Source organism: Oryctolagus cuniculus, chromosome 8 (genome assembly GCF_051225735.1).
Source record: "Oryctolagus cuniculus isolate XC-2025 breed Fujian yellow rabbit chromosome 8, ASM5122573v1, whole genome shotgun sequence".
In the NCBI taxonomy this organism is placed as follows: domain Eukaryota; kingdom Metazoa; phylum Chordata; class Mammalia; order Lagomorpha; family Leporidae; genus Oryctolagus; species Oryctolagus cuniculus.
The window spans coordinates 127337718-127362750 of record NC_142874.1 but is presented as its reverse complement, the minus strand read 5'-3'; the positions used below and the strand labels follow the sequence as shown (position 1 = coordinate 127362750).

General features: G+C 37.4%; 1 protein-coding gene across 3 annotated transcripts in view; it reads right to left on the bottom strand.

The window, feature by feature from the left end:
• Nucleotides 1–25033, bottom strand: part of UBA6 (ubiquitin like modifier activating enzyme 6) — a 94720-nt gene that overhangs the window by 9455 nt on the left and 60232 nt on the right. For all 3 annotated transcript variants that reach the window (XM_051819765.3, XM_051819766.3, XM_070048076.1), the window contains 13 exons: nt 24113–24191; nt 21447–21527; nt 16332–16409; nt 13357–13538; nt 12025–12130; nt 8139–8228; nt 7950–8030; nt 6911–7039; nt 5461–5512; nt 5308–5371; nt 2990–3059; nt 949–1020; nt 345–462 (listed from right to left, as the gene is read on the bottom strand). In XM_051819765.3, the coding sequence (XP_051675725.1) occupies nt 345–462; nt 949–1020; nt 2990–3059; nt 5308–5371; nt 5461–5512; nt 6911–7039; nt 7950–8030; nt 8139–8228; nt 12025–12130; nt 13357–13538; nt 16332–16409; nt 21447–21527; nt 24113–24191 (1202 nt within the window). The remainder of the gene's footprint in view (nt 1–344; nt 463–948; nt 1021–2989; nt 3060–5307; nt 5372–5460; nt 5513–6910; nt 7040–7949; nt 8031–8138; nt 8229–12024; nt 12131–13356; nt 13539–16331; nt 16410–21446; nt 21528–24112; nt 24192–25033) is intronic.

The following is a 25033-nucleotide window of genomic DNA, read 5'->3' as shown; positions in this document are numbered from 1 at the left end:
TGAGAGAGAGAGACAGAGAGAGAAAGGTCTTCCTTTGCCGTTGGTTCACCCTCCAATGGCCGCCGCTGCAGCCGGCGCACCGCACTGATCCGATGGCAGGAGCCAGGAGCCAGGTGCTTTTCCTGGTCTCCCATGGGGTGCAGGGCCCAAGCACCTGGGCCATCCTCCACTGCACTCCCTGGCCATAGCAGAGAGCTGGCCTGGAAGAGGGGCAACCGGGATAGAATCCGGCGCCCTGACCGGGACTAGAATCCGGTGTGCCGGCGCCGCAAGGTGGAGGATTAGCCTATTGAGCCACGGCGCCGGCCTCAATTCAAAACATTTTAATAAATACTTTCTCTTACTTTTGGTAGCTTCATTAGATGAAATAGCCTTTTCCAGCTGGAAAACAGCATTCCTCTCATCTTCACTGCTAACAGGAACATGCTCTGGTTTCCTTGCTGTTTCATCTGTTTGAACAACCTTCAAACACACAAACATATTTGTTAATTTTATCACATTCTGCATCTAAATCTGGTTACCACTTTCCTATTAAATAGATCAAAAAGAAAAAACATTTCCTCCATGTATTTTAATCAGATTGTTAATCATTATGGTCCAGTGTATTTTATATTTTCCTTTAGTAAGTAGCATTTTATTATTTATATATGTGTTTATCTTTTCAAGGTAGCATGTACACACTATGAGAACCCCATATCTAAAACAACTTTTTTTTAAAGAAATTTAAGCCATATAAGAATATTTATTGTCATGTGAAAATGTTAATATGCTCCTATATGAAATATAATTGCATACTTACAAGCATTTGTTTATTGTTCATTTCTACCCCACTGATATGTAAGAGCAACAAGGGCAAGAATTTTGCTCATTGTGGTGTTCTCCAGGTTTAGATTGGGACTTGACACAAGTAGAAAATCAATATATATTTGCTGAATGAATGAAACATACCTTATTGGAAGGCTTGAACTCCTCAATCTTTACTTCTGCAAGAATATTCTGGAGGGCGTCTGCTGATAAGCCCTATTTTTCAAAAAATTCATTTTATCAATAACTTATTAGTCCAATTTTGAATTCTAAAGCTAAAACAACCATTAAAAGGTCCTTTATCATATGAAAATTCCTTGAAAATACTGAATATTTAGATAAGAATCATTTGAGACAATTTATCTTTATTTCTAGAGAAATATCACTCTTAACGGGCTCCTATGGGATGTTGGAAGAGGCAGTTAAAAAGCACTAATTAGACAACAAACCTGAACTCTTAGTTCTTTCTATAATTTGTAAGAAGTTAGTTTCTGAATATAAGACTGAGTGCCTTGAGATCCAGGACTACTGTTTTCATTTCCTCAATTTCAATGTTTTACAAAGTTCCCTGCACAATATGATACTCAATAAATTAAATAAGTAAAAAAATTTATACCTTGAGAAGCTGAAAAATATCTGAATGGTTCAAGATGAACTTAAGATAAATTTAAAGCTATTAAAGACACTTTCGTTATAAAGAAGCTGCTTAGAAAATACTGAGGTACACTGCTTTTGACGTTAATTACCATTCACATCATGAAACTACCACTCTTATACACAAAAAGAATACCAAACTACATGCCCCTATTTTTACCAGATATATGTGGAATATTTTGTTTGTATAAACTCAAAGCAGGATCAATCCACAACAGGCATTTTAATCTGAATCCAAAATAGTGTTATTTATGGATCTGGTTCATATTTCTCCATTTAGCCTGCCTAAAAGTACACCAATGTGCTTAATTCTAATATATATATATATGAAGAAAAATTCACTTATGCATATGTGTCTCTCAACGTTATATTTGAGTCTTAAGATCAGAATAGGGAGCTTTTTGACTGCCAAGGGCCATTTGGATATTTATAACATTATTCAAGGGCCATACAAAATTATCAATTTATATTGGCCTACTATCAATGTATTGAATTTTGAATGTCTCCTGTGGTTGTCTTGGCATGGCCAGAGCAAATGATTTCATGGGCCTTATGTGGACTGTGGGCTAGCGTTCCCCACAGATGATATCTAAAGAGTGAGTATGATGATAAAGGTAAAGAAATGTCAATAAAAGGGTGCATTTTCAGATTTCTGGGAAAATATATAAGTTAATATCACAATGTAAGTAAAAAAGTTTATAAAGTGACTCTAAGAGGAATACTCTGAAATTACTATGAAATGGTTTAACTTTTTAGAATAATTAACTGAAGCTGATTAACAAATTAACTGAAGCTGTTTTCCAAATATTGTTATTTTATTACTTAAAATACAGAAAAGAAATATTTGACTTTCTTCTATTTGGTAAAACTGAAGTGAGTGTTTAGCTTCTATTATGAGTCTTAAATATGAAGGGTAATCAGAAAGGACATGGAAAATGATAACCATATGGATCAAAACATTTTTTAAAAAATTTTATTTATTTTTTTTTGACAGGCAGAGTTAGATAGTGAGAGAGAGACAAAAAGAAAGGTCTTCCTTTTTCCTTTGGTTCACTCCCTAAGTGGCTGCTATGGCCGGTATGTCGCGGCAGCATGCTGTGCCGATCTGAAGCCAGGAGCCAGGTGCTTCTCCTGGTCTCCCATGTGGGTGCAGGGCCCAAGCATTTGGGCCATCCTCCACTGCACTCCCGGGCCACAGCAGAGAGATGGACTGGAAGAGGAGCAACCGGGACAGAATCCGGCGCCCCAACTGGGACTAGAACTCGAGGTGCCGGTGCCGCAAGCAGAGGATTAGCCTAGTGAGCCGCAGCGCTGGTTGATCAAAAATTTTTTGCATTAAAATAAGCTTATCTTTTAATTCTATTTTTCCATGAACTTTTTGAAGTACTTTCATATGTTAGAATGGGCATCAATACAACAAAACAAAGTTTATATATAAAAGAAAGAGTCTTATAACCAAAAAAACCCCATACTTTGATGCAATCCGATGATTTGTCACTCATCATTTGCTAGGATTTGAAACATATCTTACCTCTTCTGTAAATGGAATGCAATACACCGTAGCATATAGTTTTGCAGCATTCTGAAGAAAACTGAGGTGCCTTTTGAAAAAAAAAAAAAAGATTAAATATACAGTTTTAAACATGGTGTTTTTACTCTTAGGACTTACAGTCTTGAAAATATTCAAAGAAGATTTTTTTCAAAAATTTATTTATTTATTAGAAAGTCAGAGTTATACAAAGAGAGATGGAGAGGCAGAGAGAGAGAGAGGGAGAGAGAGAGAGGTCTTCCAACTGCTGGTTTACTCCTCAATTGGCTACAACAGCCGGAGCTGTGCTGACCAAAGCTAGGAGCCAGGAGCCTCTTCTGAGTTTCCCTCGCTGGCGCAGGGGCCCAAAGACTCGGGCCATCTTCTACTGCTTTCCCAGGCCATAGCACAGAGCTGGATTACAAGTGGAGCAGCCAGGACTCGAACCGACACTGGGATGCTGGCACTGCAGGTAGTGGTTTTACCCACTACGTCATAGCGCCGGCCCCATTGATAGAATTTTTGCTATAGGATTATTGTTTTAAAAGTTAAGACAATGCAATTTTAGTCTAGATGAAAATACTGCATAAGTCTTTATGACTTGAAATGTTTATTCCTGGCTGGCACCGTGGCTCACTTTGCTAATTCTCTGCCTGCAGGCCGGCACCCCGGGTTCTAGTCCCGGTTGGGGCACCCGATACTGTCCCAGTTGCGCCTCTTCCAGTCTAGCTCTCTGCTATGGCCTGGGAGGGCAGTGGAGGATGGCCCAAGTGCTTGGGCCCTGCACCTGCAAGGAAGACCAGGAGGAAGCACCTGGCTCCTAGCTTCGGATCGGCGCAGCGGACTGGCCATGGCAGCCATTTCGGAGGTGAACCAACGGAAGGAAGACCTTTATCTCTGTTTCTCTCTCTCATTAACTCTGCCTGTCTAAAAAAAAAAAAAGTTTATCTTCAAAAACACTAATATTCAGGTAGTGATTATGAAGTAGAAAAATTGGACTATTGAAAGAAAATTCATTTTAATTCATTAGAAGACATTATTACACTTGAACTTAAAGAGTATATTATCATATTCAAACTAAGCAAGTGAATTTGTTTAAAAAATAAAGTTAAGGATTAGGGCCGGTGCTTTGTAGTGGGTAAAGCCACTGCCTATAGTGCTGGTATCCCATGTGGGTACTGGTTCGAGTCCCGGCTGCTCCACTTCCAATCCAGCTCTCTGTTGTGGTCTGGGAAGGCAGTGGAGGACGGCCCAGGTCCTTGGGCCCCTGCACTCATGTAGGAGACCGGAATAAGTTTCTGGCTTCTGTATTCAGACTGGTGCAGCTCTGGCCACTGAGGCCATCTGGGGAGTAGGATGTCTCTCTGCCTTTAACTTTGCCTTTCAAATAAATGGATAAACCTTAAAAAAAAAAAAAAAAAGCTAAGGCTTAAAGAAGGAGCAGCTCAGAATAAGGTGACATGGGGCCGGCATTGTGGCATACAAGATTAAGCTGCCGCCAGCAATGCTGGTATTTCCAAATAAGCACCAATTCGAATCTTGACTGCTCCACTTCTGATCCAGTTCTCTGCTAATATGCCTGGGAAAGCAGTGGAAGATGACCTGAGTTCTTTGGTTCCTGCTACCCACGTGGGAGATCTGGGTGGAGTCTAGACTCCTGCCTTTGGCTTGGCCCAGCTCTGGCCATTTGAGGAGTGAACCGGTAGATAGAAGGTCTCTCCCTTTCTCTCCCTGTCTCTCTCTCTTAACTCTGCCTTTCAAATAAATAAGTAAATCTTAAAAAAATAAACAAAAAAACCCAAAAGAATAAAATAACCTGAAGCCTACAACATACACCAAGTGAGAATATTAAGCAGTTACTTGCATAAAAGATTACTTAGTAATTAATATTTAACTACAGTGTATACATATATGTGTGAATATGTCTATCTAATACAGTTTATTCAGGTATTGAAAAACCAACTCCTTTGAAAATTAATTTGAAATCATTTATGGTGATGCTCAGTAACATTTTCTTCCATGTAACTAAAGATTCTTTGCTCCATTAAATATAAAAACATTTATTTTAGTTTTACTTTTGTATAGACAAATGTAAATCTTAAAAAAGATGATTTTGGTTTCTTCCAAGTAGATATAAATAATTAAGTTATTTGCCATGTAAATAAATGGCTTCACATTTGTGTGGGAAGAAGGTTGTAACTGGCTTGTTGGTCAAGATGACTTCTGAGTAACTCTTGGGAATGCAATCATTTCACATTAAAGATCCTGAGGTTTTGTACAGTTATGAAATTTACACAGTTAAACTAGATATAAATACTCACAAAGGTTCATTTAAATCAAATTTTATTGGAGAAGGTGGCCTCTTTGGTGATTGCCAAAATAAACCTAACAAAAAGATATAAATATCATTTCTAATGCATATAGCCAGTAATAAATTACATTTAAATTTCTTCTCAACATCTGGTTATACTTACTGCCATCTTTTAATCTTGTGTCTAGGGGAAAACAATGAAGAAGCTGAAGAGCCTAAAGAAAAAATAATCAAACACAAGAAATCTACTACTTAATATTTTCTATATGAGGAAAAATTATTTTTCAGAATAAATACATTTTATGTAATATTAAGATGCACATGCTTCATAAATTAAAGTGCTGATGACAGAATGTAGAATCCTAGTCTCCCCTGCATTTTATCTATCCATTCTTCTGTCATTGCCCACTGTACCTGAAAAAACTATTATCATTTTTTACCAACACTTAGTTTTTTTTGCATTTACAGCAAGCAATATAATTACTTAATTTCTTTGTTTATAAATGGTAGCATATTTTAGATATCACTTTGCTCTTTTCAAAGAGTTAACCCTTAAAAGAAACAATTAAATCAGTAAAAATAAATAAGATTTTATAATTTGAAAACATATATCGTTTGAGATTTGTTTCAAAATCATCTGGTGGCAAGTGAGAAAGGGCAGGGATGTGGATGACATGGATGATCTGAGTTGATTATCACTAAACCTGAGTTATAAGTAGATTATGATTACATCATACTATTTCCTCTGTATGTATGTGGTTGAATTTTCTCTGTAATTAAACAAAATAATTTTTACAAAAACCCACAGCAGAAGTAAAAAGTACTCTTTAATAAAATTTTGAAACAGATAGGTCATTGATAATAAGGGTAAGAGCAATGTGAATGACTTCACATTTACAGGGTAAGGAAGTATAGACCATTTTTACAAATGCAGAGCCAGGAAAGAAGATTGAAAGATAGGATAAGCCTAATTAAAAGATTTAAAAATAATGAACTTGCTTTATATTCTGATATGTAAGAGCCTAAAGAAAAGGAGAGACTAAAGAGTGTAGGACACATTCTAGTAACTGTGCATAATGGGAGGTAACATTAACAGCTATAGTGTTTATTTGTACCGTGCTCTGTTCTAAACATGTTTTACATGTATTTACTCAAATGATTCTCACCACTACCCAATGTATTAGATAACAAGCTATTATCTCTATTTTACATTAGAAGAAATAGAAATAAAATATGATCATCAGAGTAGGAATGGCAAAATTTCAATTTTCTCAGTCTCCTGCCTCTATTCTGAACTAATCTTCTGAACATTCTAGACAAAAATATATTCTTCATTCTCTAGAGAAAAAAGCTATCTAAAATCTAGCTTTGTACATAAGACAAGATCAGTTAAATGCATAATTCAGAAGCCAATGAGTAAAATTTAAATATATCTTTTAAGCAGTAACATTGAAAGAGAGTATGTCATGTGTGTAGACCCTGTTCTTACTCAACATATTTATTTTTGAAAAGCTTGCTAAAAAAGGGTAGACATTTCAGGACAACAAAATAAATAGTATTAACTAAATGAGCCAAGATCAACCTTTTTAAAATGTTTCATACTGCATGCTTACCTTGTGGTTAAAATACTTCTCAAATTTTAATCTTGCTAATTCTACACACTGAGACCAGTTTCTTGGTCTTCTGCTAAGTAACTTAATAACTTGAAAACAACCTTCTAAGCTGTGTCCATTTTGCATCTTCTAGAATGGGAGATAGAAAAAATTAATACAACTCCAATAAACACATACACTCCAAAAGTATTAGTCAAAGTCTTAAGTGCTTTATGACTCTTTTTTTTTTTTTTTTTTTACCTCAAGCTCCTTGTCTCTACCTTTCTCCTTTCCCTTTGAATTTGTTTTTTTTTGGAAGCAGGGGAGTGGAACGAAAGTAGACAGCACATGAACTTTTAACTCAGATTTACTGTCTATTTATAAAATATTCGCTAGAACTTCACTTTTTTTTCCTCCAAAGTTTAACAAGCCTTTTAATTATTAGCAGCTTTTCCATAATAATTATTATACTTTTATTAGGTTAAATTATATGAATTGGTGTTTTATGGATCAAATACAAATATCAACATTTTCATCGACTTCAACCAAATTAAAAAAAGTATCACATGTGACTCCCTTTAAGATTCCTGATGTATTATTTTGGTTTTTTTGAACAAGGCAATGTTTTAATCACTCTTTTTTGGAGACAAAAGTAAACTGCTGGTAAGCAACTTGAAATTCAGATTATACTGACACAAAGTGTGAGGTCTGTACTAAAAAGCATCAATTTTGGGTGGCCCAGCAGGTTAAGCCTCCACCTGTGAGGCTGGCATTGCATTATGAGCACGAGTGCCAGGAACTCCACTTCAGATCCAGCTCCCTGCTGATGTACCTGGGAAAGTAGTGGAAGATGGCCCAAGTGTGTGGGCCTCTGCCACCTACGTGGGAGATCAGGACGGAGTTTCAGGCTCCAAGCTTCAGCGTGGCTGAACCCCAGTGGTTGTTGCCATTTGGGAATTGAACCAGCCAGTAGATGGAAGATCTCTCTCTCTTTCCCTCTCTTAACTTTGCCTTTCAAATAAATAAATAAATCTTAAAAAAAAAGGAAATCAATTTTTACCTGTAAGACATCTTCTGCAGATGGATAGGTTTGCCAAAATTTGTTAAACAGTGAAGGCTTATGGGAAAAGGAACTTTCAAACTACAAAGAAGTACAGGAAAAAAGTTACAAATAGAAGTGTGTCTAAAAGTTGGAAACAGCTTCTTTCCTACTTCAAAGAAAACAAATTCCTTGAAAAGGAAATTTTACCTTATCTCTTGCCCACTGTATAGTATGTTCAATAGCAGCCGGAAAGGATTTTAGAGTACAAAATGGTATTTCCTCTTCTGGGGGATCCCGCTAATTTGTAAGATATAACAGTAGATATTTAAGAGAAGCAATGACATATTTTTATCGATCCCATGTACTTTTGAGTTTTATGACCATTAAAAAATCCATAAACAAATAAAATGCAACCACACATCTTTATCTTCTCTCTTCTAGGCAGTAAGAGGAAAAGTCAGTCAACTCTTTTGACAATTTATTTGTTAATAGCAACGTAATGACAATCATGAATCCTATTACCATTTATTATCTGTGCACTCATACTGGCACAGTATGGCATACTATGCAGTACTCAAGAAGACAACCACATATATTCATGTTTTTTCTGAAAATTCAAGGAGACATTTAAACTTATAGTACTGCCTACTATAAAAGTTAATTCAAAGATTTGTAACACAGTGTTCAGCAAATCATGAGTTTCTTTAGGATCAGGAATCATTGTCTATCTGTGAAGCTTGGTACAACTTCTTACAGAAAGTTTGTATTCAGTAAACGACATATGTATAAGCTGTGTCATCTAAAGAAGCCCATCTTCTATTAGAGGGTTCATTTAGCCTAGGTTTATTGGTTTAACCAATATAAAATGAATCACTTTGTTTTTATTTAGAGATTTATATTTAGTTTGTTGGTTGATGAAATACTGCTAAATACTTTATAACAAAGAAGGAAACCAGAATAGTATTATTTTCTGGTTTTTATGAGTTTCAAGTCAGAAGACAGATAACAAAGTTTACATAATTTTCTCCATTCAATGTTCAAATTAAACTTGTCAGTTTTAGTCTGTTAAAATACTTTCATTATATTATATATAAATGTCTTATTTCATGAGACTACATGGTAAAAATAAACTTTATAAAAATTTCAAAACATACCAGACCAAACATAGGCATTAAGTAAATGTATATTCAAACTAAATGCCCGTCAATTGAAGACTGGATAAAGAAATTGTGGGATATATACTCTATGGAATATTATACAGTGGTTAAAAAAATTAAATCTGGTCATTTGCAATGGGTGTGAATCTGGGTGGATGAATCTGGAAAACATCATACTTAGTGAAATAAGCCAGTCCTGGGGCACAGGTACTAGTTGTTTTCCCTGATCTGTGATAACTGATTGAGCTCTTAAAAGGGGATCTGTAGAAGTACAAATGACACTTTGAGAAGCAATGACTTGAACAGCCCTTGTCTTGAATGTTGAGGAACAGTTTTTTTTTTTTTTTTCTTAATGGAGAATGGGACTGGGAATGGGTAAGGGAGGAGGGGGAGGAGTAGGAGTTGGGGGGGAGGAGTAGGAGTTGGGGTGGGAGGACAGGTGTGGTGGGAGGAATCACTATATTTCTAAAGTTGTACTTGTGAAATTTGTACTCATTAAATAAACAGTTTCTTTGGGAAAATAAGGGAAAACAAAAAACAAAAAACAAATATATATAAAGTACCTAGAAATATACTTGGCATAAAATAGGTTTTCATTCATTTGTTAATTCATTCAAAAACATTTATTAATATATACTATTAATATATAATTAATATATACATTTATTAATATATACTATGATTCGGCAATGGACAAAAATTGCTGCTCTAAAGAACTATCAGGGCATGGACACAGGTGGACATCCTGACAAAGTACATCCTATGGTGATAAATGAGAAAAAAAAGCAAAAAAAAAAAAAAGCTGCATGCGGCTGGCACTGTGAGGCAGAAAGTTAAGCCACTGCTTGTAACACCAGCATCTCATGTGGACTCAGGTTCGGGTTCTGGCTGTTCCAATTCTGATCCAGCTCCTGGTTCACACACCTGGGAAGGTAGGGGAAGATAGCCCAAGTGTTTGGGCCCCTGTCATCCATGTGGGGTACGCAGGGGAGGCTCCTAACTCCTGGCTTTGGCCCAGTCCAGCACCAGCTGTTGTGGCCATTTGGGAAGTGAACCAGTGGATGGAGGATTTCTCTCTATTTGCTTCTCCCTTACTCTAACTCTGCCTTTCAGGTAAATGGATGGATCTTTAGGAAATAAATAAATAAATAAATAAATATTATGTTTGTAAAAAATATAATTCTTTCCTTTTTCAAACAGATTAATAGTCTTTAAATCATAAGCCTACAAATATTTCTTAGATTATTTTCAGCTCTGACAGTCCCTCAAAAGTCACTTTTGAGAGTTAAAATATCTTATCTGTTTCATTTATGTAAAATACACATATATACATGCTTTGGTCCCAGCATGAAGATTTTCATTAAGATTTTAGGTGGGTCACCAGAGTTTGCACTTTTATCAATATTTCTGACAAAGCATGCCAGAAGTGTGAATTCCTAATGAGAAGAAACAATATTAGAAAAGGTACAAAATGACTACATCTACCTTCTTTGTTCTTTATACACCTGCTAATCTAACATAAAATCTCAGAGGAATAGTAAATGAATAAAATGTTACAGGTTTGTTCTTTCTCATGCTAAAATTTTAATAGTTCTTGTCAAAGACTGTTAGAATGGTAATCAAAAAGCTCTAAGAACTCTTTAATTAACACACAATTATTCTTAGGTGTTTAAACTTAACTGAAAAGTGATCCCTGTTAAATATAAGAGTGGGAATAAGAGAGGGAGGAGATCTACAGTTCGGCACATGCTCACTCGGACTTACTCCTAATCGTAGAGCTAGATACGTGCCAGGGGATTCCAAATCAATCCCATCAAGGTGGCATGTACCAATGCCATCTTACTAGTCAAACTGATTACTTTAAGTTCATAATTGATCATAATAATAGGATTAAGTGCCAAAAGGATCACATAAACAAGACTAATGTCTGCTAATAATAACTAACAGAAGTTAAAAGGAGAGAATGATCCAACATGGGAAGTGGGATACACAGCAGACTCATAGAACGGCAGATGCCCTAAACAGTGCTCTGGCATCAGAATCAGCCCTTAAGGCATTTGGATCTGGCTAAAAAGCCCATTAGAGTTTCTCAGGCATGGAAAGCCAAGACACTGTGGCAAATAAAACGACCTAAATGAATGATCTCTGTGAGTAAGATCCCAGTGGAAAGAACGGGCCATCAAAGAAGGAGGTACCTTTCTCTGAAGTGAGGAGAAAACTTCCACTTTGATTATGGCCTTGTCTAAATAAGGTAGGAATTTGTGAATTCAAGAGGCTTCCTTAGCCTTTGCAGCTCACGACAAGTGTCTTGGGTAATTACTGACGTCATAAATAAGATTGTCAATTGTTAAAACAACAACGGGAGTCACTGTGCACTTACTCCCCATGTAGATCTCTGTCCTTAATGTGTTGTACTATGCGAATTAACGGTAAAACTAGTATTCAAACAGTATTTTCTACTTTGTGTATCTGTGTGGGTGCAAACTGTTGAAATCTTTACTTAGTATATACTAAGTTGATTTTCTGTATATAAAGATAATTGAAAATGAATCTTGAAGAATGGGATGGGAGAGGAAGTGGGAGATGGGTTTGCTGTGGGTGGGAGGGAGGTTATGGGGGGAAACGCCACTACAATCCAAAAGTTGTACTTTGGAAATTTATATTTATTAAATAAAAGTTAAGAAAAAAAAAGAGGTTCTAAGAAAAAATAGTCAACATAAAACTAATACTCTATAAAGACCAGATACAAAATTTTGACAATTAAAAATAAAATAAGATATTTTTAAAAATGCACATGTACATGTGTATGGCAATAATTGGTCAAACAAAAAGAAAAGGACTCAGAAAAGTAAATCAAACTTTTTTGACTGATGAAGACAAAAAAGTTATGACATAAAAGTTGACAGACATTTACTTCAAAATATCATTTCACTTACATGACTATTGTAAGACTCAGTCAAATGAGGTACAATAACTTCTGTGTGTCCCTTAGTGCCCATTGTTCCAGAATCTAAGAGAGGTCGTAGATTTGCTAAGCAGCGGCTATTTGAAAACATAATAAGTAAAAACTCAGGAGTGAGCAATAACAATGTAAACAAAGGACACCCTACCACTTCCTACTGACCATTTCACAGACTCAACACTCCCTGAATGTAATGTTTTAGAAAGTAGATACAATACCACAAAATAACACATTGATTTTTAGCATCCCACTCCCATACACAAATTTTGTTGCTCAACCTAGTCATTTTTGTCTCTCTCTTCGACTACTGTTAACTGAATCTTTGGCTCTTAACAGTGTTACCCTTTCTTCTCTTGCTTTCTATGTCTTCTTTGATGATTTTCTGACTGCCAAATTTGATACCACAATATCTTTTCTCCCAAACACTGTTAATCTTTCTCAATACTTAAAATTCCTATGTTCTACATACTTTAATTTCTTCTTTTTCTCAAGATTATCAACTTTTCAATGCATTTTTCAACTGGTGAACCCTAATATTAAGGAGTCATATAAATGTAATAAAGTAAGGTATATACAGTTGTAGTCATTCATTCAACTCTTATTTCACAAGTATTTACTGAATAACACCATGAGTTAAGCACTGAGGACACAGTGAAAGAACATAAACAGTCTTAGCATAAATGATTTAGTGAGGCAAAAAACATTTATACACATATAGATAAAAATAAGTACTACAAAGAAAAAAGTATAAAGTGCTTTGAAGGAATCCTGCAAGATCTAATTTAAGCTTTAGCAGTTCAAGAAAATCTGTTTAAACAAAGTCATTTAGGCTAATCTGAAAGCATGAGGAAAAAAACTAAGTGAAGAGTAGGTAGGCAGATCTAGGATCAGAAGTTCTGGAGCAACAGAAACAGAATTTTTTGAGGCTGAAGAATAGTAGGTCCAAGACCCAGAGATTAAAAAAAAAAAAAAGTGGAGGTCTTTAAGAACTGAAAAATGGCACATGCAGTGCAATGCAGCTGTTTATCACTGCCTTCTCACCAGGCAAAAGCTAAAGCAGCGAGTCTGGAGGGATCAGGAAAATTTTAAGCCAGACAGGTACACAGGTGATAATTATTCCATTAAAAACATTTAGGCACGTGACCAATTTTGATTGGAAAACATCAAAGGCTTTAGGTTTAGGGAGCACTAGAATAGGAACATAACGAACAATCAGAAAATCCAGTAACTTCTCAATAAGTAGTTGTGGGAAACAGTAATGAAAATTAAGGATAACTCTTTATGAACCTGAATTTCAAGAGCATACCTGTCTACATATCTCCTGGCTTCCACATTATCTAATGCTGTAATAATTATATCTTGCTTAGTATAGAACTCATCATTGTAAATGGTCTCAGTGGCTGGACATACTTTGTTCAGGTGTGCATCTATTTTTAGTTGAGGATTTATTTTCAGAGTCGCATCAGCAGCAGTATAGCTTTTAGGTTTCTAAAAAAATAAAAAACAGAAGGAATAACATTAAACAAAAAAGATGACTATGACTGAATATACATATTCTTATTACTTTAGTCGTGTGTGTGAGAAAAAAACTAATGGATGAATTCATTCTTGGTTTGTGGAAATTATATTAATTGCAGTCACACTACATTTCATAATGCTCATTAGCCAAAATAATGTACATATTAATAAAAATCTGAATAATCTATATTTCATAGGTAAGTACCTCTGAGTTTTTTTTTTTTTTTAAAGATTTATTTGAGAGGTAGAGTTACAGAGAGAGAGAGATAGAGAGAAAGGTCTTCCATGTGCTGGTTCACTTCCCAAATGGCCACAATGGGTAGAGCTGTGCGATATGAAACTAGGAGCCAGAAGCTTCCTCTGGGTCACCTACTCGGTGCAGAGGCCCCAGCACTTGGGCCATCTTCTACTGCCTTTCTAGGCCATAGCTGAGAGCTGGATCGGAAGAGGAGCAACAGGACATGAACTGGTACCCATATGAGATGCTGGCACTCAGGCAAAGGCTTAGCCTACTATGCTGTAGCGCTGGCCCCTTGAATTCTTATCACAGTTAAAAGTCCAATTACAAGTAGATTCCCCACTGCCCCCAGTAATGATGTTTGGTTAAGTGCCTAGACAAAACTAAAAACATATTCAGTAAAATACTAGAAATTTAGACTGCAGAAAATAAACTGTCAGAGGTTTAACAACTTGATATCAAACATTTTAAAAATTATAAATATTTCTGGATAGAAATTATTACTTATGTTTTAGTTTTATAAAAAAGTAGGCCAAATAAAATTCATTCTTTTCTGAAAGATTCATTGATAATCAATTATTAAATCGTTACTTCAAGTGTTATCAAAGTTTATTTGTAAGTAAATATGACCATTCTTTCTGAATTCACGTATCTGGTTTTAAAGGTATTTCTGTCTCTTCTCACATTGTTAGGTTGACACATTTCAATGTTCAGTATTTTTTTATTTTTAGAGTTCTTTTAATCTTATTTTTATTTACTTGAAAGGCAAAGCAACAGAGATCTCCCATCTGTAGGTTCATTCCCTAAATGCTTTTAAGAGCAGGTACTAGACCAGGCTGAAGTCAAGAGTTAAGAATTCCATCCATCTCCCACATGGGTTGCAGGGATTCAACTGCTGCTGGTGTGCATTAGCAGAAAACAGGATCAGAAGTGGAGGTGGGACTGGATCCCAGGCACTCTGACATGAGATGTGGGCCTCCTAAGCAGTGGCTTAAACTGGCTATGCCACAATGCCCACTCCCTGTCAAGTGTTCTTAGTATACCAACAAACCAGAAACTTTGTTAGAATTCAGTAAAAATAAGAAACAGGCCTTTATAATTCTTCTATAAGTAAAATACACAAATTTAAGTGACAATTTTTTTTTTTTTTTGACAGGCAGAGTGGACAGTGAGAGAGACAGAGAGAAAGGTCTTCCTTTGCCGTTGGTTCACCCTCCAATGGCCGCAGCGGCCGGCGCGCCGTGGCCGGCGCACCGCGCTGATCCGATGGCAGGAGCCAGGAGCCAGGTGCTTTTCCTGGTCTCCCATGGGGTGCAGGGCCCAAGCACCTGGGCCATCCTCCACTGCACTCTCTGGCCACAGCAGAGAGCTGGCCTGGAAGAGGGGCAACCAGGACAGAATCCGGCGCCCCGACCGGGACTAGAACCCGGTGTGCCGGCGCCGCTAGGCGGAGGATTAGCCTAGTGAGCCGCGGCGCCGGTGTGATAAAATTTTTTGTCCTGTTTTAACATTCTGTCACTTGGTTCTTTATATTTAGATAAGTTAAGACAATTAACTATGTCATCTGATTTACTGTTTGGTCATTATATTACTAACCTTAGTTTACTAAGACTGTTAATGAGTTATTGAACAATAAATGGAGAAAAAAACATTTCTAAAGTAAAAGTAAATTTGCTTGACTCAAACTACCTATTTTGCTGACTTAATATGAGTATTGTGGGGGTCGGCACTATGACACCATAGGTAAAGCCTCCGCCAGTGGCACAACGTCCCCTACGGGTGCCAGTTTGTGTCCCGTCTGTTCTACTTCTGATCCAGCTCCCTGCTAATGTGCCTGGGAAAGCCACAGAGGATGGCCCAACCGCTTGGGCCCCTGCACCCTCGTGGGAGACCCAGAAGTAGCTCCTGGCTTTGGATAGCCCCAGCTCCGGCCATTGCGGCCATTTAGAGAGTGAACCAGCAGATGGAGGACTTCTCTCTGTGTCTGTAACTTCACCTCTCAATTAAACAAATAAATCTTAAAAAAAAAAAAAAAGTATTTTGAACTCTGAAGATTAGGAAAAAGTCTTCTTTATTATAGAAAGTATGTTAAATGATTAAACAAGATCAAAAGAGCACAGAAATTCTAAATGTTCATCTGTTTTGTAACAAAGATCTTTCCTAATCAAAAAACTGTAAAATTTGTCATGTGCCAAAACTTCAAATTAGAAAATCTGCTTCTATATATTTATCTTCTAAGATTAAATATGTAAAAATACCTTGGTGATTATAAAATGAAAAACCTTGCTCATGTTCACGATTTAGCCTGTAAGACCCAAAATGAATGCAAACATCAAGTTTATATTAAAATATAATTTCGTATTTTTCTCTTTTGTCATTCACATTATCTGGTAATCTGAAAGATTCTAATAAAATAAAGATTGTATATTCTTGCTCAATCACCTTTCTATTTTTAAAAAGAAAACCCTCCTCTTTTTTGAATAACATGATGCGTAATTTGACTTTGAAACAAAACAGCAACATACCTGTATGTGGTAAGGACGAAATAGGAACTGCCTATTTAAATTGGATTTTTCTATCAAGTCAGGATCAGTAACTGTGACCTAATTGCAAGAAGAGAAAATGGATGAGATTATGTAACAAACTTTAACTTACTTTTCAGTATGATACAAAAAGAATCCCCCTCCAATTACTCTAAATTATTTTAGATGGTAAAGGTAGTAAGATAATTATTCCAAAATGGTTACCAACTCTGCTCTTTTGAACTTAGATGTCATTGTAATTAATGTTTAACAGAGGAGTATCTCAAACAATAGTGGAACCTGATTGCAATTCCTGTTTAAGCTCTTTTCTTAATTGTTTATAACACAACGGAGGCTGAAAACATTACCATCACATTTGAGAACTATGAAATTTCAGTTAGCCTGTAGAGGAGCCAGCCCTTCTTTTGAAACTTACAGCATATCTACCACTCATTTGGGAAAAATGCTTACATGTTTCAATTGGCAAGAAACTTTAGGTAAAGGAGGGCTCTACAAAGTACAGGGCAGGCTGCCTGTTTCCTCAAGTAGAGTTCTACTGGAACACTATGTCATCATTTGTCTAAGTACTGACTACTCTGTTTTTATGATTTAAAGCAGAGCTGTGTACTTGTTAACAGAGATTTATGGTCTGCAAGCCTAAAATATTTATAATCTGGTCCTTTAAGAAAGTTTGCAGACTTCCATTCTAAAGAGAGGGAGAAGAAAGTACCCAGACTGAAGACATTCTGAAAAATGTTCAAATATCCCGGCCACTTAGCTAGTATTTTTAAGTAAGATTTTCCTAGGAGCAGCATTTCTCAGACTGTGTTCTAGTTTTTAAATGTTGACTGATATACACAAACATATTCATCTTCTATTAGCTTGAATTTCCTTGATACTTTCAATATTTCTGAATATATTATTTTATTTTAACAAGGAAGAAAACAAATAGAAAACCTTTTTAAACAAAAAGCTTAATTCACAACTGTTGTTGATTATCAATATAAGGCTGTTTCATTTCCCTCAACACCACTGTTTATCTCCAACCTTTCTCCCTGCAGTTTTGCCTTCTATTGAACTAACCAAGATCTCTTGATTTCTACTCCATCCTTACTCCCAAACTAGTTTGGAAATCACTCATGTATTTTTTTACATGGGTATGCTTAAAATGTAAACATGCAGATTTGGGTTAGGATCTAAAATTAAATCTCTATGCTTATCATGAAGTATGTGAGGAATCTGAGCTATTTAATTTGGATGTCTCTTTTTGACTTTCCAGGCTATCAGTGAAATGTTAATTAGTTTTAACCATCCCGTTCTCAAATCATTTCAATAAAAGTCTTAAAATTAATGTTTATCTAAGAATGTGACAAATTCTCTGCTTACCCCTCATACATTGTCCACATTATCTAATAATTCTTTCATTAAGAACCAGTAAGTAAACACCTTTCATCACTTTATTTGTCAGATATCTTAAGTTTGGTCCGGTCTACTCTGAAAGTAATTTATTAACTCAGTACAGAAACCCAGATTGATAGTAAATTTTTTCTTATACTATGAAAATATTTCCATTAGCTTCTAGCATTTCTCGAGGATGAAAAGTCCATTACAAAATCTTTCTTTTCTCTTTGATGTTTGGGACTAGTTTACTTTTTTTTGACAGGCAGAGTGGACAGTGAGAGAGAGAGACAGAGAGAAAGGTCTTCCTTTGCCGTTGGTTCACCTTCCAATGGCTGCTGTGGCTGGTGCACCGTGCTGGTCCGCAGGCAGGAGTAAGGTGCTTCCACCTGGTCTCCCATGCGGGTGCAGGGCCCAAGCACTTGGGCCATCCTCCACTGCACTCCCGGGCCACAGCAGAGAGCTGGCCTGAAAGAGGGGCAACCGGGACAGAATCCGGCGCCCCGACTGGGACTAGAACCCGGTGTGCCGGCGCCGCTAGGCGGAGGATTAGCCTAGTGAGCCGCGGCGCCGGCCCTAGTTTACCTTTTCAATTTGAACACACTTGTCTTTCTTCAAGTTTGGGAATCTTTCTCATTCTCCTTGAAATAAATCCCTGTTTAATTTTTATCTTCATTCTCTCTGGAAATTCTACTAGACTTGGGAAGATACTTCAAAAGTTTGTGGAAGAGAGGGTGTTTAGCCTAGCCATTAAGAAGTCTCTGATCTCCATCACAGTACCTGAGTTCAATACCTGGCACTGGCTCCCGAGTCCAGCTTCCTATTAGTACAGACCCTGGGAGGCAGCAGTACTGACTCAAGTAGCTTGGTTCCTGCTATCCACAGGGGAGGCCCAGATTAAAATCCCAGCCCTGGCCATTGTGGGCATTTGGAGAAAACTAGTGGATAGGAATCGTCTCATTGCCATATACCCACACCCACACCACACAAAAGGTAAATTTTGATGCAAAAAATAAAACTGAAATCCACACGTAGTTAGCTTTTTGAAAACCCTTTGTATAGATGGATTTTGAATTTTTTTGCACCAAAATAGCCATCATTTTAATTCCATTTTTCATGAACTTCTTAAAGTACTCTGGTATACTGAACCCTATAAATGTATCCCCTATCATTCAAAAAAGTTATCTACTGTTAGAGTTTGTGTAATACTGAGTGTCCCCAAGGGTCCATGTATTGAAACTTGATGCCCACAGTCTTGTTAATGGATTCACATTAATTGTTAATGGATTAAGGATGCAGACCTGATTCAATTATGAAGTGGGTCTAGTGAGAGGTCCTTGGGTCACTGGGGACATGCCCTCCAAAGGCAATTCTCACGAGAGGTCTGGTTAAAGTAGGCCTCGTCTGGCCCTACTCGTTCTCTCTGTGCTTCCTGGTTGTCATGCTTCCTTTGTGCACATTCCATCATCCATTGCCCTCATCAGACATCAGAATAATAGGGCCATCCGATCTTGGGCTATGAAGTTCCAAAACTGTAGGCGGAAATAAATTTTCCTTCCTAAGAAGCTTTTCTCAGGTATTTTATAGTTTTAGTGAAGAAAAGCTGACTAATACGTCTACATTCTGGGTACTCACACAGTTATATCTGAATTTTAAGTTTATCAATCTTTTTTTTTTTTTTTTTTTTTTTACAGTCAGAGTGGACAGTGAGAGAGAGAGACAGAGAGAAAGGTCTTCCTTTGCCGTTGGTTCACCCTCCAATGGCCGCCGCAGCCAGCGCACTGTGGCCAGTGCACCGCACTGATCCGATGGGAGGAGCCAGGTGCTTCTCCTGGTCTCTCATGGGGTTCAGGGCCCAAGCACTTGGGCCATCCTCCACTGCACTCCCTGGCCACAGCAGAGAGCTGGCCTGGAAGAGGGGCAACCGGGACAGAATCCCGACGGGGACTAGAACCCGGTGTGCCGGTGCCGCAAGGCGAAGGATTAGCCTAGTGAGCCACGGCGCTGGCCTAAGTTTATCAATCTTACAGAAACTCTTATTTGGCTTTTTGCAAAAACTTCAGTGCCCTTCCCCTCCTATTTCTATTCCTTTTTATCATTGATTATAGTCCTGTGGGCTCTGGTTATATATCATCAAGATGCAGTTTTACATTTGCTTTAGTCAGAGCCCTGGAGATTTCAACAATTCTAAATTTGTTCTATTTATTTTTTTGCTTAAGGTTTTTACACTATATAATTTTAAACTCCATGTATCAGAATGCTCTGAGTTTCAATTCTGCATGACTGACTTCCCTTTCTAATCAAGATTTTGGACATTTAAAATAGGAATACTTGTGAGTCACTATGATTTTCAGACCAGGACTTAATTTTTCATTTGATTCCTAGAACTTGGAGATTTTGCTGTGACATTTGGCTACATATACAAACATCAACAAAAAAATTTTTTTAAAGTTTTTGGTCTTTCATCCTTACAGTTCTTTTCCTGACCTTTATACTCTGACATGCATTGTAAATTTCCAAGGAGTTAATTCAGACGATCCCTAAACTTACGTAACCAAGAAATTTTTTTCTTTTAGGAATACCTTTTAAAATCACTAGAACCAACAGCAATTTATGGAACAAAATTTAAGAAATGCTAAGCAAGTACAGGATGAATGTAGAACATTTGCCTATAATTATAATAATAATGAATTCTCCCTTTGAAATGGAACAATAAGCTAAGTTTAATTGTAAAATGTGAACTATTGTATACATTTTGGTCATTTAGTTGGGCATTTTGTTAGTCTCCATGATAAATCCAAGTAATCACCAATGGAAGCTAGTTTACATCTTAAAAATCAAAACACCACCAATGAAATCTATTGTTATTTAAAATATGAACAGTTTTGCAACCAACTTTATTTATAACTTTAAAAATTTTTTTTAAGATTTTTATTTATTTATTTGACAGGCAGAGTTACAGACAGTGTGAGAGAGAGAGAGAGACAGAGAGAAAGGTCTTCCCTCCATTGGTTCACTCCCCAGTGGCCGCAACACTGGGAGATGCGCTGATCCGAAGCCAGAAGCCAGGTGATTCCCCCTGGTCTCCCATGCGGGTGCAGGGGCCCAAGCACTTGGACCATCCTCCACTGTTTTCCCAGGCCACAGCAGAGAGCTGGACTGGAAGAGGAGCAATGGGGACTAGAACCAGTGCCCATATGGGATGCCGGTGCCACAGGTGGAGGATCAACCTAGTGCGCCATGGCGCTGGCCCCTTATAACTTTAAGAATTTAAACTATATACTCAAGTTTACATTATTTCCACCAATTTTGATACTCATCAATTAAAAGTACACCTGAGTACTCAATAATTTTCTAGGTTGGCTTCTTTCGTTTCTTTCATCTTAATGATTTACTTAACAATTACTAAATAGTATCTAATAGAAAAACAATGTGTTTTATAGTTTGCAAAAACTATTTCATACTTTATAATAACCCCTTGAGAGAAGTAGTACAGATTTCACTTGCACAGTATTAGAGAAAGGAACTGAGGAACAGATAATTAAAGTAATTTGCCACAATGTTATAAAACCTGAAAAGTTTTCAGAACAGAATCTTACAGATTCTAGTTTATACTCTATCCTTAAAATGTTATACTGTTAATCTATGCAGACAAATACATTTCAAAAAAGGGCAATAACAGAAATATTAACTTGTAACTTTCAAAGATTTCCATCTTACCATTCCTTTCTCTTTGCTTGTGCCAACACCAAGTAAAGCAAAATTTTTCAACATTTCACAGCCTATGGCTCCACATCCTACCTATGGAAAAAAATTGATATGTATCAGATTAAATAAAACCAGAACACCCATTTGCTGAAGAGTAATTTCACTTTAATTTTCACTAAATGTTAAGCTATAATAAAAAATACATACTTTTTAAAAATTAGCTTGCCCAGTTGTGACTTATTTTACTTTAAAACAATAGGTTAATTCTGTTCTAAGTATCTCAAAGAAAAAAAGTACAAATCAAACAAGAAAAGTAATATTTACAATTGCTTTGGATAAAAGACACTTAAAATTTTAAATTTAAAAAGCTAAACATTCAGTTTAATTATTACATATAACAGACACAAACAGCAAAAAACATTAGTGTATCAATGAAGAAAGATTTCTCATTTTTAGATTTCTCAGAACTCATTTAATGACCAGAACTAATCCACAATCTGCTTCCTATCAGTTTTTAGTAAAAACGGATAATAGGGGCCGGTGCTATGATGCAGTAAGTTAATCTTCCGCTCCCAGTGCTGGCATCCCATATGGGTGCTGGTTCTAGTCCCAGCTACTTCTCTTCCAATCCAGCTCTCTGCTATGGCTTGGGAAAGCAGTGGAAGATGGCCCAAGTGCTTGGGCCCCTGCACTCGTGTGGGAGACTTCAAAGAAGCTCCTTGCTCCTGCCTTCGGATTGGCCCAGCTTCGGCCATTGTGCCCATTTGGGGAGTGAACCAGTGGATGGAAGACCTTTCTCTCTGTCTCTTCCTCTGTCTGTAACTCTACCTCTCAAATAAATAAAAACAAAAACAAAAACAAAAGATAATAAAAAGCTAACAGTAGATTCTATATCGATGTAAAAATTCAGCAATAGCTGATTTTCAAATAATTATTAAAAAATGATTAGTAAAAAAAAATCAGAGGTGCCTTCAGGACTGATTTATATTAATAGTACAAAAACATAAGAGGCCAGGTAAAGGAGTTTTATGTTACTGAAGACATCTCCTTACAGTGCTCCCTGTCATTTAAAAAAGAATACATCTAAACATATATACATTTTATACACACACACATACACACACACACACACACATAAGATTTATTTATTTCAAAGTCAGAGTTAGAGAAAGAAAGAGAGAGATCTTCCATCTGCTGGTTTACTCCCCAGATGGCCACAACTGATAGGGTTCAGCCAGACCAGAGCCAGAAGTCAGGAGCTTCATCTGGGTCCCCATATGGCAGAACCCAAACACTTGGGCCATCTTCCACTGCTTTTCCCAGAAAATTAGCAGGGAGCTGGATCATAAGTGGAGAGCTGGGACATAAACTGGAGCCCATAAAGGATGAAGGCATCACAAGTGGTGGTTTTATCAACCACATCACAATGCTGGCCCACAAATCCTCAATTTTTAATGTATTTCTGGAAAACCATTTAATGTTCAAAATTCTTACACTCAAATTTTAATTATAAGTGCTTTAATTCTTTAGAACAGAAGTTGGCAAAGGTTTCTTTAAAGGGCCAGCTTTTCAGACCACATAGTCTGGCCTCTGTTGCATCTATTCATTTAGACTCTTCTCCTTTAGGCTCACATATACTTCAATAAATTAACTTGGGGTCCAGCCTGGTGGCACAATGCGTTAAGCTGCCACTTGCGATGCTGGCATCCCATAAGGATGCCGGTTTTGAGTCCTGGTTGCTCCACTTCTGATCCAGCTCCCTGCTAATGCACGTGGGAAACTAGTGAAAGAAGGTCCAAGTCCTCAGGCCTCTGCACTCATGTGGGAGGTCCACATGGAAGCTCCTGTCTCCTGGCTTCAGCCTGGCCCAGCCCTACCGGTTGCAGCCATTTGGGGAGTTCTGAAACAGCAGATGGAAGATCTCTATCTCTCCCCACCCTTCTACCCCCATAACTCTGCCTTTCAGATAAACAGCTTTTTTAAAATCTTTCTTAAAAAGATTTATTTATTGATTTGAAAGGCAGAGGCAGAGAGAGAGATAGAGAAATCTTCCATCTGTTGGTTTACTCCCTAGATGGCTGCAATGGATGGAGCTGTGCTGATCCGCAGGCAGGAGCCAGGTCTCCCATGCAGGTGAGGGGTCCAAGGACTTGGGTCATCTTCCATGGCTTTCACAGGCCTTAGCAGAGAGCTGGATTAGAAATGGAGTCCAAGTGAGATGCCGGCACCGCATGTGGTGGTTTTACCAGCCACGCCACAGTGCTGGCCCTTCAAATAAATACAATTTTTTTTTTTTTAAAGATTTATTTATTTATTTGAAAGTCAGAGTTACACAGAGAGAGGAGAGGCAGATGGCTGCAATGGCTGGAGCTGTGCCGATCCGAAGCCAGGAGCCAGGAGTTTCTTCTGGGTTGCCTATGCGGGCACAGGGGCCCAAGGACTTGGGCCATCCTCTACTACTTTCCCAGGCCATAGCAGAGAGTTGGATTGGAAGTGGAGCAGCTGGGACTAGAACTGGCGCCCATATGGGGTGCCAGCACTTTAGCCCAGGGCATTAATCCATTGCGCCACAGAGCCAGCCCCAAATAAATACAACTTTTAAAAATAAATAAATACATTTGACAATATACATTAGCAGTTTGAATATACTACTTATTCCCATCATTATTCATACTTACTAAGAAGATATTCAAATTTTGTAGCTTCTGACACAAAGTGTTTCCAATGCACGCTCTTAAGGCATCATACCTATCTCCTCTGAAGAAAACAACACATACCAATAAAACAAAAAGGCACAAAAAATTTTAAAATTATTACTGTCAATATACCAACTTCCCTGAAACCTATCACATGAGCCTACTTATTGGAAAGACCATGAAAAAGACATCAGTTTTTCCTTTTACCATTTGACTTACTATAAATCCAAATAATTTAAATGAAGGTGATTTTGGTTTACAGAACTCATCTTTTCTGATGGGGACACAACCTAAGAACCCCAGCAGATGCCTGAATCCACAAAAACTAATGAACCCTACAATTAAATGTCTTTACATTTTAACTAAGCATTTATCACACATTGTAGCCTTAATTTTTCCAGTTTGAGATGTGATAGCAAAACTTCCATGAATTTCTTTTTCCTTTTTCACAATTTCCTGGCTGTAAGATTTGTCCTTATTGTTTTTTTTTTTTTTTTTTTTAATTCAGGCAGAGTTAGACAGTGAGAGAGAGACAGAGAGAAAGGTCTTCCTTACGTTGGTTCATTCTCCAAATGGCCACTATGGCCGGCGTGCTGCGCCGATCCAAAGCCAGGAGCCAGGTGCTTCCTCCTGGTCTCCCATGTGTGTACAGGGCCCAAGCACTTGGGCCATCCTCCACTGCCTTCCCGGGCCACAGCAGAGAGCTGGACTGGAAGAGGAGCAACTGGGACAGAACCGGCGCCCCGACCGGGACTAGAACCCAGAGTACTGGCACTGCAGGCAGAGGAATAGCCCAGTGAGCCGCGGCGCCGGCCTGTCCTTACTGTTGTTAACCACCTGAATATAATTTTTTTTCTTTCCAAAAGTTGAGAACTTTCACCTTTTCACTTAAAGGAGCCATTT